Source organism: Anomalospiza imberbis, unplaced genomic scaffold, assembly GCF_031753505.1.
Source record: "Anomalospiza imberbis isolate Cuckoo-Finch-1a 21T00152 unplaced genomic scaffold, ASM3175350v1 scaffold_48, whole genome shotgun sequence".
NCBI lineage: Eukaryota > Metazoa > Chordata > Aves > Passeriformes > Viduidae > Anomalospiza > Anomalospiza imberbis.
In genome coordinates this window covers 572,630-592,809 of record NW_027100088.1, presented here as the reverse complement: position 1 = coordinate 592,809, position 20,180 = coordinate 572,630, and the positions used below count along the sequence as shown (strand labels likewise).

Here is a 20,180-nt window from a genome sequence, read left to right as displayed (position 1 = left end):
CTTAAGGAAGAAGTGGAAAGGCTGAGGAGCATTAGGGAGAGCGACACAGAAATAAACTGGTGGAGTTACACCCGTCCAACCCTGAGAGAAGCTCAGCAGGAGCCAGAGGAGCCCAGCCCTTCTTGGGATCAGGCAGAAGGAGGAGGCCTAGGAGACAGTGGGGAATGGAAGTGGGTCTCTGCTGGGGAGGTAATAAAATTCCGTCCTGACCCCCATCACCTACCCAGGTGCCCTGACAGAATAGGTATGAGGCCTGGCTCCAGCGGGGCAGGCAGATGACACTAAAGAAAAAATTCTGTCTGGAGAGTCTCCCAGCTGCACTTGGTCTGTCACACAGATCACAGCCTCAAGAATTAAGAAGAAAAGAAGGGCAGTGGTAGTAGGTGACTCCCTTCTAAGGGGAGCTGAGGGCCCTGTACATTGACTGGATCCATTCCACAGGGCAGTGTGCTGCCTCCCTGGGGTCCAGGTACGGGATATCACCAGGAAATTCCCTAATAACTAAATGAACTTCATCTGTTCACCACTGTCTGGGGTACAGTGACCGTGAAATAATAAGAGTTCTCAATATTCAGTGAAACACGGAGGGGCATCAACGAAACTTCCACTCTGGACTTCTGGAGGGCAGATTCGGCCTGTTCAAGAGACTGATTTGGGGAGAACCCTGGGAAACAGCCCTTAAAAACAAAGGAGTCCAGGAAGGATGGACATACTTCAAGAAAGAAGTCTTGAAGGCACAGGAACAGACTGTCCCTGCGTGCTGAAAGGCGAGCTGGCAGGGAAGACAACCAGCCTGGATGGGCAAGGAGCTTCTGAAGGAACTAAGGGGAAAAAAGAGTGTGTATCACCTTTGGAAAGAGGGCGAGCTGTTTAAGGATGTTGCCAGCTCATGTAGGAAGAAGATTAGAGAGGCAAAAGCCCAATGAGAACTTGAGGAAATCCAGTCATTGCAACCAACCTTTCCTTCCCAAAATGCCATCCTTGGCTGGAGTTTAAGTGGAACTGGAATGCCTAGTGCTGAGCTCCTGAAGCCAGCAGGGACACACACCCTAGTGCCAGGCACGGTTTACTTGGCCCAAACCATTCAAAAGCACCAACACCCCCCCGAGGCCACACGTCAGTTTTAGCCTTGGGCCATGTATCTCAGTGAAATGCATCTGTCAGACTAACCTCCTCTTCTCTTTATTCTCTTCTTCCTCAGTAGGAAAAGTCTTCCACTGGAAGTGGGCCGTGACGTTACTTCTGTTTTCAATGAACACGGTTGTGTGGTTTGACATGGTGATGAAAGTCTTCTCAACCTCCACAAAATTTGTGCTCAACCCAGCACGGACAGCTCCAGCTTCTCCGTGGAGCTCTGTGTGGATGCTTTCTTCACCTGGAACAAAGCAAAGGGGAGTCTTTGCTCAGCTCAGTTGCTGATGGAAGCACAAGGAACAGAGCAAACCACGGGTCACAGAAGAAAGTGTCACAGCTTTTAGCTGAACGAGCAGTTCCATGGATCAGTACATTTATCACATCCTGACAGCTCTGGGTGTACGGCATGAGGATGTCCTGGGCACCTCCTTAAACACCTTATTTCTGAGAGTGTTTGTGCAGATTTGGCCCCAAGGTGACAGTATGTGCAGTGAGATTTGTCAGTGTGCTCCGGTGACCCACTCAGATCACGGGGATTTCTGCATCAAAGTCCTTCAGGTGACGCTGAGGAGCTCTGTTCAGTCCTGGCTTGCCCAGGGTCTCCCTGGGCATCCCACGAGACTCCTGTCTCTCCTGATCCCTTGGATCCCTTGTTGCTGACAAAAAAAATACGCCTGGGGGCATGTGGGCAGCAAAAGGAGGCCCAGAGGAACAAGTGAAGTGACAGCCCACAGCAGGAGGGGACACAGGTGAGGAAAGACAACCAGCCTGGCTCTGCAATATGCCAAACCACTACAAAATGAACACCGTGAAAATCATCATCATCTCCCTGTCCAAACCCACAGCCACATCAGTCTTGAAAGATTTTATATTGTTCTGATCTCAAAAACCAAGCTGGAGCATTTCAAATTAAATAAAAAAGGGACAAAGGAAAGATTAATAAGTACAGAGCAGCTTCTGTATGAAGGCTGAATGGGATTCCTCAGTCTAGAAATCAAATGGGAGATAGATGTGAGAGGTTTGCAATAGCATGAACAGTCTGGGAAATGGGGACAGGGAAAAATTTGTCTTGATTTGTCACCAAACAGGAACTCGAGGGCCTGGAAATGTTATTAGGCAGAAACTAAATATATGTGTAAGGGCAACATAGCAAAAGGGTCTGTGACAAGCCAGTGGAGAAGCAGCATATGGGATAGAGGTGTGCAAGAAACACATTTGCATTGGAGAGAGTCTGATGGAAACCTCACACCTCACATACAGCACTGCCCAGGAATAAAATAAAATTAATAAAATTTCACCCAGGCACAGCCACACGGTCGTGGAGAGTCAGGGTTGCTCCTTCCTCCACTCAGCAACTCCCAGAAAAACAGGAGTCCAAAAATCTTAGCCCTGTTAGAGGGGATCCACTTTATCAACCCCCTAAACACCAGGGAGTTCTCTGTTTTCTTTGGGGTAAAGCTGAACAGGGGAGGGACCTCTAGAGGGAATGGAGGGGGATGGGACACAGGGAGCGCCGGTGGAGAACTGTCCTGTGCCCCGTGCAGGGCCCAGCACTCACCTGTGCTGCAGCACAGGGACCCGGAATGGTCACCGGTCGTCAGCGGGTGAAATCCCACTGTCACCTGCATGCTGTCACCAGCGCCCAGAGTTCCTATGGCCGGAACCACGGAGAAAGGACTGCAACACAGAGAGAGAGCAGCAGCTGCAATGCTCTGGTTCCTTTTGTTGCTCTTTCCCAGCCCTGTTATCACCCAAAGGTGTTTTGCACAAGGACAGATCCTCACCTCTGGGTGCTCAGCTGGTAACGAGCTGCCCGGTTACCGACATTGCGAACCAGCAGAGTCTTCTGGGTGCTGCACTTGACCGGACAGCCCGAGAAGTCCAGCTGCTCAGGGAAGTCCAGGATAGCTCGGGCACCAATGGCCCGAATTGGCACAACTATCCTTTCGCTTGGAGTGATGCAGACGAGCTCGTGGGAATAATCCTGCAGGAAAAGAAACTAGCTCAGCACGGGACATTTAGTGCCATCCCCATGGCAGAAGAAAAACCGTTTCCTATAACCCTTCAAGGGCATCAATTTACCTATTCCACCCTAAAATGAACACTGAGTTCTACTAATATGTCACATTTTAAAGGCACCAGTGCACTTTGCAAAACCTATCTCAGTGGCATTAAGTTCTTTTGTCACTTGGGTCATCCAGAGAACAGCCCTAGGACACCCTAATTTTTACTCTAAATTGTAATGATGTTAAATAATTCCTAAGCCCCTTCTAGGGAACATGGAGCTAGGGAACACAGGACATTCCTCTTTAGGTTTCTATATTCCCACTGTTGGAGAATAGGACAAAGTGTTATAGTGACTCTAAGCAGCAAAAAAAGATGAGAAAACAGCTGCACCCAAAAAGCTCCTGCACCTCTGGCCTGGTGTAGAAACATCAGTTGGCTCAGAACTGCCCTCTAACTTTGCCTCTCCAACCACGTCAGGAGAAGAACAGTGCTAAGAGGTGGCAGCATGCTGTTGGAAAGAGCCTCTCTTTGCTTCCCTGCAAGGCTTCCTCCCTTCCATGCCATGTCCTAAACCCTTCTGTATGAACAAGCCTCCAGATCACAGCACTGAGATCAGACTTGCCAGGGCCCCAGCACTGGTGTTCAAACCTCCCCACAAAAGCACCTTTGGCAGGGAACGGGTGCCAGTTGACAGAGCCACCACAGTGACAGGCGTGAAGACGGAGCCACAGCAGTGTCACTGCCACAGGCTCTGGGGTCACAGCTCTGCCTGCAGGTTGTGCCTGCCCTACACGAGCTCTTTCAGGGAGGTGACCAAGGCCCCTGCAGCTCACCAACCTCCTGCTGGCTAAGGGCACCTAGAGCCCCGTGTGCCTGTGCCAGGCCGGGCTCACGGGCACAGCACATCCTCTGCCCTGGCCCTGCAGCTGTATCATGGTCAGCTGTGCTCTGGGACAGCACAGCTGCAAGGCTGGAGAACACAGGGTGTGAAAAAGCACTGTCTTTGCTTCAGCCCAGGGTGAGGCAGGGAAGCTGTTGCCAGCCAGGAAGGAGGAAAGCCCTCTGACCTCTCTGTTCCTCTAGTGTTTTCCACAATATTGAAATCCCTTCCACTGTACCTAGAGATGGCGGAAGATCTATCAACGCCCCTCTGTCATTTTCACTGTTCCCCGTGCTCTTCCCTTGGGAACGCTCAGGAATGTGCAGGGAGGGGCAGCAGAGCCTGTCAGGCCCGGGCGCAGTGCCTGACAGCGCGTGCCAGGCTGTGAGTGGCTGCAGGCTGCCTGCCCACGGCCTGGAGCCAGGCTCACAGCATGGAATGTGGGGGTGCACCGAGGGCAGGGAAAACAGTGGCTTCGGAGAGAATTCTGTGGCTTGGCTCCTCCAGTCTCACCTTGTTCTCGTCGGGGGTGAAGCGGATGCGCACAGGGGCGGACGCGCCCGGCAGCACGACGCGGTACGCGTTGTTGGAGCACGTGAGCTGGAAGTAAGGCGAGCTCTCCATGGAGACCTTCACCACCCGACGAAACTGCAGGAAAAACATGAAACGATGGTTTTGCTGCTTGTGGACACAGGATGAAAGGAGACCTGTCCGTGCCCTGGTGACATCCCTCCTTGACCCCTTTTCCAAAGCACTTTCAGCTGTGGAGGTACAGGCACATAATTCCCGAGGGTGAACTCGAATCCCTTCTGTCTGGGTCCAGCATTTTGGCCAGCACTGGGGCAGTAGGGCAGTGCCTGGTGGGAAGGAAGGGCCGAGCAGGTCAGCACCAGCAGGATGGAGACAGAGCACTTGAACCAAGTCCTCTGCATATTCAACAAGGCCAAAAATCCTGCTGGCTCCTGCCTGCACACAGCCATGCAGTAGTCGTGTTCCAGAGGGGGAATGTGCTGCCTGAAAGCAAAACAGCACATTATCCTGGGGGAAGGAAGAAATTCCCTTCTAGCAGATGAGGTTTGGGTAGGGCAGTTCTGGGGATACAGTCATGCAGGCAGACCAGCAAGAGAGGAGACCAAACACTGTGGCCGTACTGGGAATAAAAGCAAACCTGAAAAGCAAAAGGAACACAGCAAGACAACCCCTAAAACAAGGAGATGGCAAAGGGAATTTAAATGAGCAGTAAAGCAGCAAGGAAGAATCATGAAACCATGAGAGCAATCAGCTTGCCAAAAGTGACAGAAACACAGACAGGCTGTGCCTACCAACTATGGACTTCGAAGGCATTTTCTGCCTGGAGAAACACGACCAGCAATGACTCACAGTGTGGTTCCAGTATTAAAAGCCAATCTTGGCTCTCCAGGGGTTCTTGCTGCCTGTGCAGGCAAGCTGAGCTGCTGGGCATTCCTGCCTGCAGCCAGCAGGCCAGGTTCTGCCCTCTGGGAAACACAGACACAGCAAATGTGCATTTTCTAGCACACAGATATCAACCCCTGAGCACCAAAATGCTCTCAAAAAGTCTAAACCAGATGATTTTGACTCCCTCCCGTCTCTTGCCATCAGCCTGCTCTTGGCACAAGGCTCATTTGAGAAAATGCTGCCCTGACTGAAATTCAAATGGTCTCAGTTTTCCTCTTTACAGCGGAACACAACTGCTGACATTTTTCAGCTTTTTCCCTCTCAACTCTCTTGGGAAACTGCAAAACAATCACAATTTCTTCAAGTGAAGGTAAAAACCTCCAGGAGCACTTGGCTTTGGATGTGCTGAGGTTCTCCAAAGGAAAAGCAGAGCACCATGGTGCTTTTGGAAAACCTGAGCAGAGCTGGATGAAGCCTAGCAGGAGCCCGATGTGGCACCTGAAGCCTCCTGCTGCTTCTGCTACATCAACCTGATTCCAGGGCTGTTTCAGAAGACACTTCCTGCAGTGCCAGTGCCATTAATGAAAAGTGATTCCAGCACAAAGTGGAGAAGACTCAGCCCCTGAGCTTTGACTGTGAGCTGCACAAAGGGAGCCAAACAGGCTGAGAGAGGCAGAGGAGCCAAGATGAACCAAGGAGACACAGGACGTGGTGTACACTCAAGGCAAAGCTTGAGAGCAGGTAAGAACTGTACAGCCCTCAACATTCCTATCAATCCAGAGCTTTCAAGAGAAGGCAGCTCCTTTGGGATAGATACCATCAACACATGGCCAAGATCAGGGGAGAATTCCCAGCACAGGAAGATTTCCACCATCTTGCAGAACAAAGGTGCTGAGACATTTTCTTGTGGATGTGCTGCAGCAGATAACTTGCTTTGCTGCACACTCTGGGAATTACACCACTCTCCTCTTCCAGCACAGTGTTAAAGCTCCACGCCCCAGCACTTACCTTGTCCTTATTCGTGACAGACAGCACCATCTCAGAGACCTCATGGGCGACAAAGTTCTGAAATACCACCTCTGGTGGGGAAATCTGAAACAAGTTCTGCTTCAGGGGAACTGACGACACCTGGAGAGGCGAGAGAGAGCAGGGAGAGGTTCAGCTGCTGGGAGGAAGGCTCATGAAGGATCCCTGACACTGACCCCCAGTGAAGTACAGGCCCTGGGTGAGCACGTCTGCCCAGCCCACACTGGGCAAGCAGTGGCTCACCCACCTCTGCTCTGAGCTGACCAAGAGCTGCTGGGCCACACAGAGCAGGCTCAAGCCAAGCTGCTCTTTTGGCATGTATTTCTCCAGTTTTCCTTCTCCAGAATGCCAGGCAGCACTTACCTTAAGCACAGCCCTGTGCCCATGTGGTCACAGAGCTCTGGGGCACTGAGTGAGCACTCATGGAGTAAGTAAAACCCACAAATTTACATCAGACTCCATGGGAAACGATTTTGGGATGTCCTTTACTCTGAGACAGGGAAACCAAGGCCCACACAACTGCAAATACCTTTTTTGATCTAGAACTTAGACATCAGTAAGAAAAGAACAGTACCAGAGGAGGTGTGAGAGATAAGGTGATGTTTTGCTGCAGCCAAAAGGTTATTAAGTGAAATAATGGAATTTGTTGGTTCTGTGTGTTGTTTGTGGTTTGGATTTGTTCAGGTTGGTTTGCTGGGTGTTGCTGTGGGAGGGACGGGGTTGGAGACCTGACCAAAAGGAAGCAGGATGAGAGGGGAGGGGACAGAAGAGCTGGCAGTTGGACAGAATGGAAGTTCCCAAGTACCCATCCAAGGGGAAAGGGGACAGGGACCTCCCTGGCCAGGTATAAAGGGGATAGAAAGATTGCCTTTTCTCTGAGAGTGTGTGTTCATGTCTCCTCAGCTGAATCTTTACTAATAGATAGTTTTCTTTTGCTTCGATTATTTTTGTCCCCTTTAATTGTATTTAAAAGTTAGTGCATTTCAAACAGAGGTAAAACAAAAATAAAGTAACACAGAAGTTAGGAAAAAGACAAATGAGGTGAATGCTGAATGAGGGTAACGTTCAGTTATTTTCTCAGCAACATGGGTGAAAGGAGAGTTGGTATCTCCTTCTTCCATGTGCTTTAAATGGGTGCTTTCTTGTAATTATTGCTATCTTACATGATACCATTGTAGAGGCATGTCTGGAATGACACAACAACAGCAAATGCTTCTGGAGCAGAGGCATTGCTTTGAGAAAACTCTCCCTGCTTTGTCTGCCTTCTCCAGACACACTGCTGTCACTCCAGACACACAAGCAGGTCTCCTGTGTGACTCCACAGGAGACAGTCTGCTGATGGGAGTGGCTGCAGCCCCCTGTCCCTTAGCTGTGCCCTTCTCTGAGGTGTTCCCAACGCCCCTCTCCAGGGCAATCCTTAACCAGTGTGTCACATGTCTCTTGCTGCCAATTTCCTGCTCAACAGCCCACCTCGGTCACCTACCCCCTTGGACTGTGCTTTGTACTGAGCCAGTCCTGCCAGAAAAGCAGCTTTAAACACACCTCTACGTAGGCACTGATGCACATAAAGCACATCCATTCCCCTCTGCCCAGGGCGAGCCCCCTGTACATCTGGCAGCCTGCAAAATCTAACACCCCGTCAGGGTCCAACACATTGTTCCAACCCAAAGCACTCGTGCAATTCGTTTTGTTAAATCTGAAGTAATTACTGCAGGTCCTCGGCCTTCAGAGGCCAACGCTGCCACTCTGGAGGGAATCCTGTGACCCCGAGCATTTGATGGCGACCACACCAAAGCAAGAGGTGGCCACTTCAGCAGGAGAATGGCAAATGGCAACTTTGTGCCTTTGTGTCCCCAGCCTTCCCCCCATTGTTTTAGCAACTGCAGCTTCAGCAGAGGTTATTTGTGCTGGCTTAGTGCAGATCAGGACTCCCCGTCCACCACTCCCAGCAGTTTACACTGACAACAGGACCTGGACACGGAGGTATTTTGCTGGAGGCAAGCCTGTCACAAGCACACACCCTCTTCAAACTTCACATCAAACAGAAAGGAAAAGAGCAGGAAAAGGCTACCTTTTGATCAGGCTCACTCATGTCCAGAAATGGGCTGTCAGTTCTGGGCAGAATACTCCCCCCAGTGCTGGCCTTCTTCTTCATGCTGAGAAACTTCTCCCGCAGGGACTTAGCTGGAAGCAGCTGAAAGGCAAAAATAAACCAGCTGGAGCCTCAGAGATGTGCTTGTTCAGAAAGGCTTTTCTTGAACGAGTGGCACTGGTGAACAACTTGTGATCACAGAGTCTAGGACTGTCCTGGAAGCCCTGGAAGTTACTTGCTGAAATACTTAGCACCAGTAAATTAATAATACAGAGTGGAATACACATACTCCAACCACAAGGCTCTGTCCCATTAGCTTCTCCGGGATTAAAAGTGACATCTTTGGGGATTTCTGCTCTTTGGGCATTGGTTTCCTCTTCAGTTCATTGGATTGAGGCAGTGACCTTTTCAGAGAGTGGGGAGGAGCTCTCAGAACTCCCCTAACTCCATCCCTGCACAACACTGAGAACTCACAGTGAGGAGATAGCACTGCTGGGCGAGTCCAAGAGAAGCAAGAAAGGAACGTCGTACCAAGAGTGAGGTGCACAGGAATGTGCCCAAGATTTCCTTCTCTCTGTTAATTAGCATTTGTTTTCTCTGTCTGGGCTCACAGGCCCCTGCACAGAAGAAAACAGAGGGATCTCCTTGACAGAGCCTCAGCAGTGGGGCATCTTCAGTCAAGCGAGCTCCAGACACCAAGGGACCTTTGTGGCCCTGACTCCAGTGCTGTCTGCAGGGCTGGATCTGCACCCACACGGGCGATGAGAGAGAGCAGCTGGCTTGGAAGCTCTTCCAGCTGGGACCAGCCGTGTCTCTCAAGGCTTTGGGCAGAGCTTGCTCTTCCCCCCCCTCAACATGCCCAGGTGCCCAAGGGCAGGTTGGTCAGAGCAGCACAGGTGAGTGCCCAGCCTGACAGGAGGAACTGCTGTGGCAAAGGGAAAGGGACAGAACACACGCTCAGGGCTTCAGCTGCACATTGGTCTCTCTTGGCTCCGGTGGCAGAGCCAGGCAAGACCCTGAGGCAACACACGGCGTTCCCTGCTGCACCAGGACAGCCCCCACCAACAGGAGCAGGGCACAAAGAGGTGGGGAGGGGGTCTGCAGCTTCACAGCGCTGCTGACAACAGGGGCAGGGAGAGGAGGGACACGAGGGGAGTTTCCAGCCTTAACACAGCCCCCGTGGGTACTTACAGTAAAAGACTTCAGCATTTCCCTGGACCAAAGACGAGGTGTCTGGATCTTTTTTGGGAATCCAGAAGCCATTTTGAAGGGAGGATATCCCAGATGAGCGACAATGCCTCAACGAAACTGGAAGGAGCAACAATGGAACTCGGAAAATCCAGAACCCAATTCATGGCAGATTCAAGGCATTATACTGGTGCTAAAAATTTTATAGTATTTGAAAGTAGCTAAATGCTTGTTTGGTGTAAGTAGCTAGTATTGTTAGGCCTCTAGTTGGACTTTATTTGGACTATATGGCTATGTTGTGCAATTCAGAGATGGATCATACTGAAACCTGGAGCTAAAAATCTGAACATTAATAGTTAGAACGGACAAAGCTGTAGCTTAAATATTAAATACTTAAAAATAGCTGGAGTGGGTCTCCTCTTCTTTAGGCTAAACCACCCCTGCTCTCTCAGCTGTTCCTCACAGCACTTGTGAGAGACTGGAATGTTATGGCTAATGGCTTAAGTATTGTTATGAAGGACTTTCTGCCCATTGTGACAAAACTGTATAAAGAAGCTGCGACCACCCAAGCCCAGCCTTCCCTGAAAACGCCTCCTGACTGGAACTTTGGACTGTGAGTTAAGCTGCCTAAGGGAACGTGAAACAAGACAAAGGTGACACTATTGTCTGGTTATCTCAGGTCTGGGGAGAAGTAAACAAGGCTGAGGAGAAAAACCTATCCACCACAAAGCCAAACCCAGCAGCTGTCCTGAAAATCAGCTCTGTCTCGGTTCAGGGTGGGGAATTCACAGCCACAGACTCGTCTGCTGAGGCCAGGCTTGCACACAAACCTCCCATCAAAGACCTCCAAAGTGCCCCCAGACCCATTCCTGAGGCCTCGCACCAGGTGACTGCAGGGCATGCAAAGTAACACAACAGATCTGAAAATCCAGAACCCACTTCATGGCAGACTCCAAGGATATACTGGTGCTAAAGATTTGATATTATTTGAAAGTAGCAATAGACAGAGTCAGACTTGCCCTGCCCCAGGGAGGTACCTGGGCAGTCCCACCTTGCCCAAATCTGCATTAATCCATTGGAGTCTTACCTTTTGCAAGACCTCACCACAGAGAAGACCAGAAGAGGATTTTATGGTATGCTGATGGGATCCGTGGAATGGTGACATTTTTTACTTAATCTGTTTCTGTCACTCTCTTTCTCCTCCCTCTTCTCAACCCCCCATCGCCCCCTCTCCCCCCCACCTTATTCTCTTTCTTTCTCTCTCTCTTCCTCACATTTACTGTTACATAAAATCCAGACTACTGTCTTTGGCACATGGTCTTGTTTGCACCTCAATTCAGAGGCATCTCCCTAATAATTTTAGTAACCAGATGATAACAACCCACTGAAACTTGACCAGAACTCATTCACCTTTAAGCTGTTTAAGCAATCACTATAGGAAAAAAAAAAAGTATAGATTAGTACATTTAGAAAATGTTGCATTTCTTCAGTGAAAAAAAAGCACAATCAGTAGACCATATGTCATTCATCCACTCAGCTGTGCATGCCATTGAAATGCTGCAGCAGAAGACTGGCATTATCACATCCTGTACTTCCCTTTGGCATTACCCCTCAGAGCACAGATGAGACAAAACAAAAAAATTCAACTTTAGTCAATCCTTACCTTCAAAGGAAATTCAGGACTCTCTAGCAGAGATTAATGCTCCGCAAATTCAGGACTCCTGTGCAGAGACCAATGCTCTGCGTGTTCAGGACTCCTGTGCAGAGACCAATGCTCTGCGCGTTCAGAAATCCTCCACAGAGAGCAATGCTCTGCGAACAATTCGCCTGGCGAATGGCGAGTGTAGCCGCCTGCACGAGCCCAGGCTGGCACACCCGAGCGGAGCGCGGTCTGCGGCGCCTGAGCTGTGCCGCAGCGCAGCAGCGCAGCAGCGCAGCAGCCCCGCACGTCACAGACGCCGCCGCCGCTGCCGCGTTCCCGGTTACCAGGCGCCCACGGCACCCGATTGTCGGGGCTGGGCGGGGCCGGGCCGGGCGGGGCCGAGCCGCAGCGATTTTCAAAGGAGATTGTCACTTGAGCTGCTGACTTTGGTGCTTTCTGAAGAGTTCTTCTGTTAAGTATTTATGAAAGCTTAAAATGAGGTGATAAAGGCACCCGTGTCAGGCCTCTACATTGCTCTTGGTGTAGCACTAGTATTCTGCCCTGGCTGGAACACCAGGAGGGGCTGAGGGAGCTGGGAAAGGGGATCAGCCTGGACAAAAGGAGGCTCGGGGGAACCTTCTGGCTCTGCACAACTCCTGACAGGAGGGGACAGGAGGGTGCTGCGAGTTCAGGAAGCGCCGGAGTGGCGTGGCTCCCCCTGTCCCCTCTTCCGCAACTCCCTACAACTCCCTTCTACCTCTCCACGTCCCTGCCCCCCCCCCATTTCTGTGACCCTGAGACCCCCCTGCACTCCCATTCCTGAGAACCGAGACGCCCTTTTACCCCTTTGCCCGGCTGGCACTGAGACGCCCCTGTCCCTCGGCTGTGCCCTGTCCCTGTCCTCTGTCCCTCGGCTCTGTGGGCCGGGGGTGGCAGCAGGACCCAGGGCAGTCCTGGGGGAGAACAACCCTGAGCCCCAGACCGACCAGTTCCCCCAGTTCCCTCCAGGTCATACCCAGCCACTTTCAGTTACCCTCAGTATGATCCCAGTATCATCCTGGTCACTCCCAGAATGATTCCAGTTGCTCTCAGTGGCCCCTACCATAGACCCAGTCACTCCAAGTATGATCCCAGTTGACCTCAGCATACTCACAGTACCTCAGCGTACTCCCAGTCACATCCACTCAGCCCAGTGAGGTTCCAGTTTCCACCAGTATGATCCCAGTCACTCTCAGTCACTCCCAGTTGGTCCCACTATGATCCCTGTTGCCCCAGTTCTGGTCCTGCTGGGTCCCAGTGTGCTCTGATCCTGCTCCCCGTGGGTCCCAGTCCTGGGTGCGGTGTGTCCCGGTGTATCCCGGTGTCCCAGTCCATCCCAGCCTGTTCCAGTCCATGCCTGTCCCTTCCCAGCAGCTGCTGCCACTTCCCAGATCCTGCCTCTCCCGCCCCTGGAGCTGCAGCCGGATGCCCCCCAAGGTGCTGCCAGGGCTCGGGGGCTTCGTGTTGGGCTTCGTCTGCTGGGCTGGGGCTCGGCCTCCCCTGTGGGACAAGGGGAGGAGGGTCCGGGGGTCGTGTCCCCCCTGGGAGTGCGTGTGACTCCCCCATGTCCCCCCATGCCGGGGTCACCTCCTTTTCTCTCCCCAGAGTCCTGCCCCAGCTCCTGCTCCCCTCTGGGAGGGGCTTTGGAGAGCCCCCCGGGACCCCGTTGGAATCCCCCCCGCAGCTCCTTCCCCATTTCCAGGACCCCCTGTACCCCCTTACCCTGCCTTGACACCCCGTGCACCCCCTTTGCCGGCTCTCCTCCTCTGGCAGCCCCTGGATCCCCCGTTTCCCTGACTCCGGGGACCCCCGGGCCCCCATTCCCGGCCAGCCCGGGGCACCTCACCCCCAGGCCTCCCTTTGCTGGGAAACCCGGCCTGGGCACGGGGCTCTGCAGCCGCTCTGGGACCTGTGACCGCCCCAAGGAAAGGGACAGAAGAGCGAGAGAGAGAGAAGGGGATGGCCAGTCAGGGATCGCAGTCCCAGCGCCCGCTCCTGCTCCGCCGGGGCGGGAGCCGCGGCCGCAGGCAAAAATGGATCCGCGGATCGCGGGCCTTGCCCCGCTTCGGGCCGAAGCCGGCGGGTTCCAGGCACGGTTGAAGCGCAGGGCCCGAGAGCTGAGCCCAGCCCGGCCCGGCCCGGGGGTCCCGCAGGGCGCGGCCGAGGAGCTCCCGGGGGATGCCAGGAGGGGATCCCGGGGAATTCCCTGGAATTGCCCCGTCCCCTCGCTCCCTCGGGCACTTTCGCTCCGGCCTTTCCCGCCCTGCGCCGCCGGGATCTGCCCGGCGACCGGTGACATCATTGGAGGCTCGGGCTGCCATTGGCGGGCAGCAAAGAGCGGCGCCAATGGCGGGGCCGGAGGCGGCTCTGGGGGCGGGGCCGCAGCGGAGCAGCGCGATGGCTCCGGCGCTGGGGCTGGGGGCGCTCCTGGGGCCCGGGGGGGCGGCGAGAGGTGAGGGGGACCCCCGGCACCGGGACTCTTTGGTCGCCCATTCCGGAGCACCGAGGGGCCCCCGAACCCCCATTCCCGGGCGCCGCCATCCCCCCGCACCCCCATTCCCGGCATGGGTTCCACCCCGCACCCCCTTATCCGGCACCGGCAACCCCCGCACCCCTTTCCCGGGCATCCCGCCTCTCCCAGCCCCCAGAGCCCCCTTTTCCTTCTCCCAGAAACCCCCTGGACCCCTATTCCTGCCTTTCCCAGCGCCCAGCCCCTCCTTTCCTCAACACCGAGAACACCCGGGACCCCTATTCCCAGCCAGCCCGGGTTTTCCCACCTTTTGCTGGGAATGGGGACACCGGGGACCCTTGGGGTCCCCTTTCCTGACGATAGTGACACAATTAAGCTGGCCCAAACTCCTCCTGGATCTCCCCTAAGCCCCCAGTGGGAATTCCTGGGAGTTCCCCTGTGTTCCCTCTTTCCCAGGACTTTGGGGGTCCCCTCGACCTGTCCGTGCACCCCCAGATTTCTTCCACAGCCCCCTGTGATGGTGGGGGGTGGGGGCCGGGTGCTGGTGTCCCCCTGCCTGCAGTAGATCCAGGGGTGAGGGGAGTTTGGGGGGTCCCTGAGCATTTGGGGTCCCCTAGGGTTTGGGGTGACCTCGGGACCCCCAGGATCTCCCTGAACACGCTGACGCTGCCCGTGCGCAGTGAGAAGGTTCATACCCGGCACGGGGTCCCAGCTCTGTCACCGGCATCGCCCAGGAACCCCCAAACCCTCCCAAGAACCCCCAAACTCCCCGGGACACCCCGACCTCCCCGAGACCCCAAAACCATCCCTGAGCCCTCCAAAAACTCCCCAAGACCGCACAACCCCACACAGACCACCCCCCCCAAACCCTCCCAGGACATCAAAATTCCCAACAAGGCCTCCCAGCACCCCCCAGATCCCCCTGAGTAGGTTCATACCTGTCAGGGGGTCCCCATCTCTGTCACCGGCAGGTACCCCAAACCAGCCTTGGGTTCCCCCTGGGATCGCCCAATCCTCCCCTATGGGAATCCTGAAAACCCCCCTGGGAACCCCCTAAAAATCCACCGGGACCCCAAAAATCCTGGAGATAGACAAAACTCCCCCAGGAATTCATCATGAAATTTATACCCAGCACAGGCTCCCCATTGCCATATCGGCATCACCTGGGTACCCCCAGATCCTCTCGGGATTCCCAAACCCTCCTGGGACCCCCAAACCCTCCCAGGTACCCCTAAATCCTCCCGGGACTCCCAACCCTCCCTGGGCTCTGCTGCCGGAATCAGCGGGAGTGGTGTTGGCCTCGTAAGGGGAGTTAGAGTGGGACCCGATCAGAGCAGGGGCCCTTAAACCCCAAAAATCCACCCTGGGGGGCAAAACATCCCCTACAGCGGCTTGGAGTGAGTCCCCTATAAAAATGTCATTTAAAGCTGTCATGATCACCCCTGAAAAGGGGCGTGTGGGGCTGCGGCCCCACAAACACCCGAAAATGGGGAGGAAAAAACACCCTTGGAGTGGTGAGGTCCCCCCAAAAATCCCTAAAAAGAGGAAAAACTCCTCTTCAGAGGGGCCTGAAGAGCCTTCAGGGCCCTCGAGGAGGGACAAGATCCCCCCCTCTGCTGGGGCCTCTCTGAGCTGGGAGCTCTCCCGTGGGGAGCCCCGAACGACGGCGGCTCCTGGGCTGAGCCCCCTCAGCCGGGGCTGCGGAGGGAACTGGGGGGGTTGGGATGGGGCCTGGGGGGACCTGGGGGAGCCTCAGGGGGTCCCACCTCCCCCTGTGCCCCCTCTCCCACCCCCTTCCCGTTGTTCCCCCCAAACCTCCGCTCCCCCAGCTGGGTTTGGGGGTGCTGCTACCAACACCCTGACCCACAGGGTGTCAGGTTCTATTCTGACTCTGTCAGTAGTTTGGGTTTTTTGTTTGTTTGTATTATTGCAGTTATCTTTTTAATTTTCCTAGTAAAGAGCTGCTATTCCTATTCCCATATCTTTGCCTGAGAGCCTTTTAATTTCAAAATTATAATAATTTGGAGGGAGTGGGGTTTACATTTTCCATTTCCAGGAAGGCTCCTGCCTTCCTTAGCAGACACCTGTCTTTTGAAACAAAGACAGATTTTGGTGCCCAACGTGCAGCACGAGGGCATTGAGAGGAAAAGGGAATAACAGTTCTGGAGGAACCTAATTTTTGTGTGCTGCTCTAGAAACCTCGTTAAGCGACACCATGTGGTCCAGCTTACCCTGGTTTGGGTAGGAGCACATGGTTGTGGCTGTGCCAGCTCCCCCACCGACCTCCAGCCCTGGGAACCTGGAGCAAGCGGAAACCACAACTTTGCAAATGCTACCTGTGCCTGAAGCAAATGGAAAGAGAACTGGGGTGTGAAAAATAAAGCTTATTTATTTTCAGAAAAACAGCAATGAAAACACAGAACACATTTACATTGTAAGAATATTTGTAACAACAACAATCTATAGAACGTATATACCTAAGAACATATCGAACAAAAGTCAATGAAACGTATTTACAGAAGACAAAAAGAAGCCCTAAAACCTATAGCCTAAAGACAACAACAAACTCTACAACGTATGTACAAAAGGGTGGCATCTCTGCCCGGGATCTCCATCAGTCCTTGAGGAAAAGCAAGAGCCACAGTCACTCCAATCAGGCAGAGAGGGCTCTTCCATGTGCCCCCAGGCTGGCCCAGCAAGCGCAGCACAGGCTGGGGATGGCCACCAGAACCCAATGCACCGGGTCCCACATCCCTGAGCAGGGACCACCCAGCCCAGTCCCAGCCTGGCAGCAGGGGACCCGCTCTGCCTGTGGGGACCACATGCCTGTCCTGCTGCTGGTATTGGTCTTCATCCCAAGATCATGGCCTCTTCCTCATCTTTTTCATCAATGTCCATGTCCTCAGTGTACTCTTCCATTTCCACGTCCATCTCCTCTTCCACATCTACCTCCATCTCTTCCTCACCAGTCTCTTCTCCATCCACTTCCATCTCCTCCTCTGTATCCATCTGCATGTCCACCTCCATCTCTTCCTCTCCACTCTCTTCTCCATCCACTTCCATCTTCTCCTCTGTATCAATCTCCATGTCCACCTCCATCGCATTGTCTCCACTCTCTTCTCCATCCACTTCCATGTCCTCCTCTCTATCAGCCTGCATGTCCACCTCCATCTCGTCCTCTCTCTCGGTGACAGCCTGCAGAGGTAGCAACACCTCAGAGTGGGGTCCCTGTCCCACCCCATCCCCACAGAACTCCAGCCCAGCCGGGCAGCTGGGGGGTGTCCACCTCCATGGAATGGCACTGTACCTTCCTCAGGACAAATGTGAGCATCCTGCAGGGACGGATGACAAAATCCAGGCAACAGAGAGCTTTCAGGACTGATGGGAGTATCAGGGCGCAGGTGACGAGAAGAGTGACAGGGAACATGGTGAAGGGTGAGCTGGCACGAGGGCTGGCACAGGGTGGGCTGACACAAGGGCCAGTGGTTGTGTTGTGCTCTTTGCTGGACGCTGGAAGTTCCATCTGGAACATCACATCTGTGACATCACAGTGGATCTAAAGAGCATCTTGTTCCGAGCTGAGCAATCTTCCCCAGCCCATGCTGCTCACAGCCCTGTTGCCAAGGATGGGGCATCCACAGCCTGGGCCAGTGCCTCAGCAGCCTCCGTGTAAAAGAGCAGCTCCCTCAGATCCAACTTCAATCAGCCTCCTGCAGTTGAAAGCCATCCCCCCTTGTCCTGTTGCCACGGGCCCGGCTGAACACTGTCCCCGTCTTTCCTGTGGGACCCTTCCAGTCCTGCAGAGCTGCAGTGAGGCCTCCCCAGTGTCTCCTCTTTCCAGGCTGAGCATCCCCAGCCCCACTTGGACAGCAGTCAGGTAGATCAGGGGGAGTCAAGGCTGAAGTCAAACAGCATCAGGAACTGAGAGGTGGAAGCTTTAGGCCCAGGTTTGCCTCTATAATAACAGTGGAGGGGAAGATGGTGGGACACTGGCTCTGTTCTAACCGGTGAATATTTTCTTTTTTTTGTTTTTCCCCTTCTTTTCTGTCATGCTGATGCAGGTGCTGCTGTTAGCAAGGAAGCTTGGCACATTATCCATTTTCTTCTCCATTTGTGAAACACCCAGCAGAGTCTGGGCAGGCTGATGATGCAGAGCAAAACCTGCAAATACACCGGTGATCCTGAGCCTGGAGGATGCAGCTAAACCTGGCCAAAAATAATTTCTGGAAAGTCAAGCCTGGTTTACATTTTCCTGAGTTTGGCTATGCCTGTACTGGGATCTGGGGCTTTCGGGGGAGGGGGCACCACAGGGGTTCCCCTCCCCCGTTTTTGGGGGGTCTCCCATCGTGCCCCCTCCCCAAAAAGCTCCGAGGGCCCCCTGAAGTGGCTCCTGTTCCACCGGCTGGTGCCCCCTGATCCAGGACTGCCCCCGTTGAGTCTGGGGGGCTCTGGGGGGATTTGGGGGGGATTTTGGTGGCATTTTTGGGTTTTGGCGGATTTTGTTGTGAGTTTAGGGGGAGTTATTGGATTTTGGAGAGAATTACTGGGTTTTGGGGGGTTACGGGACTTTGCAGGGTTTTATGGATTTGAGGATTTTGGATTTTGGGGAATTTTTTTAGGGTTTTGGGGGGTTATTTTTTGGGGGGTGTATTGAAATTTTTGGGATTTTTTTTTTTTTTAATTTTGGTGGGTTTCACTGGGATTTTCTGGGATTCTTTGGTGTTTTGGAGGGTTTTATTGGGATTTTTTGGGGATTTTGGGGAGTTTTAGTGGAATTCTGGGGGGCTTTGGAGTTGTCCCAGGGTGTAGGGAAGGGCTGAGAGGCACCAAAATCTCCTTTAAACCCCTGAAAGTACCAATGAATCCCACAAAATCACAATTAAATCTCACAAAATCCCATTACAACACCCCCAAATCCCAATAAAAGCCCACAAAATCCCAATTAAGCCCCAGAAATCCCCCCAAAAATGTCTCCAAAACCACAAGAAGCCCCACAACCCCCCCCAAATCCCCACTAAAATTCCTAAAAAACCCAAATCCCCAAAGAATCCCACTAAATGCCCCCACAAGTCCAATAAAATGCTTCCAAATCCCCTAAAAATCCCAATAAAACCCAAAAATTATTCCAGAGAATCCCACAAAATCCCAGTTAAACCCCCCTAAATTAAAAAAAACAAACAAAAAATTTCAGTTAATCCCCAAATACCCCCAGAAAAACAACTTCCACCTTAAAGCACCAATAAAACCCCTCAAAATCCAAACTCCCCAAAATTCCCCAACTCCCCCCACACCCAATAATTCTCCCCAAAAACCCCAACAATTCCCTGTAAACTCCCAACACAATTCCCCAAAGCCCAAAAAAGCCCCAAATGCCCAAACCCCTCCCGAGCCCTCCCTGGTCCCTCCCGGTCCCGCCCAGGCCCGTCCGGGGCCGCGGCCAAAACTGCCCGGAGCGGACGCGGAGGTCCCGGAGTCGATCCCGGGCTCGGCCTCGGGCTCGGCCCCTTTGGGGGATTTTGGGCCGAACTGGGCAGGTTCAGGGTGGGCTTCAGATCCCTTGCGGGGATCCCGAGCCTTTTCGGGTGGATTTTCAGCCCCTGTGGCTGATTTGAGGCCAACTCTGGTGGGGTTAGGGGGGATTTCTGATCCTTTTGGGTGATTTTAGGTCCATATGGTGACTCTTAATCCTGTATGGGGGATTTTAGGTACGTTTTTTGTGATTTTGGGCGCATTTGAGTAGGTTTTTTGCTTCTTTGGGCAATTTTAGATCAAACCAAGCCATTTAGGGTGATTTTAGGCCAAACCAGGTACTTTCAGGGTGGATTTTAGGTGCATTTGAGAGATTTAAGGGTGATTTGAAGCCATTTCATGTGTCTTTTAAAACATTTGAGGCAATTTTAGTCCCCATTGTTTGGATTTTAGAGCCCTTTGGATACTTTTAATCCCATTTGGCAGATTTCAGGCCAAACCATGTGGATGTAGGCTTCATTTGATGCCCTTTTGGGTGATTTTAGGCCAAACCAGGCTTTTTTAGGACCACGCGTCCCCTTGGCCCCGTCCCCTTTCCCCTCACGGTTCCGCCCTTTCCTCGCCCCCTTTCCCCTCACGGTTCCGCCCTTTCCTCGCTCCTTTCCCCTCACGGTTCCGCCCTTTCCTCGCCCCCTTTCCCCTCACGGTTCCGCCCTTTCCTCGCCCCCTGTCCACTCACGGTTCCGCCCTTTCCTCGCCCCCTTTCCCCTCACGGTTCATTCATCTCCTGAGAGGTCCAGCTTGTTCTGGTGCTTTC

The 20,180-nt window shown here is 53.3% G+C and overlaps 1 protein-coding gene and 1 pseudogene across 1 annotated transcript; both read right to left on the bottom strand.

Moving 5' to 3' along the window:
• The window catches only part of LOC137466938 (zinc finger protein 850-like), a 466,234-nt pseudogene that overhangs the window by 67,401 nt on the left and 378,653 nt on the right, over positions 1 to 20,180 (bottom strand).
• On the bottom strand, positions 591 to 4,699 carry LOC137466944 (hydrocephalus-inducing protein homolog). Its single transcript, XM_068178542.1, has 4 exons — positions 4,535 to 4,699; positions 2,919 to 3,118; positions 2,693 to 2,811; positions 591 to 1,375 (listed from the first exon to the last, which is right to left on the bottom strand). The coding sequence occupies exons 1-4, from the start codon at positions 4,682 to 4,684 to the stop codon at positions 1,161 to 1,163; spliced, it is 684 nt and encodes a 227-aa protein (XP_068034643.1). The 5' UTR covers positions 4,685 to 4,699; the 3' UTR covers positions 591 to 1,160.

Coding starts and splice junctions, on each gene's coding strand:
- LOC137466944 (XM_068178542.1), bottom strand. CDS start 4,684: ATGTTTTTCCTGCAGTTTCGTCGGGTGGTGAAGGTCTCCATGGAGAGC. Junction 2,812..2,918: donor TACCAGCTGAGCACCCAGAG/GTGAGGATCTGT, acceptor TCTGTGTTGCAG/TCCTTTCTCCGTGGTTCCGG. Junction 1,376..2,692: donor GTCCCTGTGCTGCAGCACAG/GTGAGTGCTGGG, acceptor GCTTTGTTCCAG/GTGAAGAAAGCATCCACACA.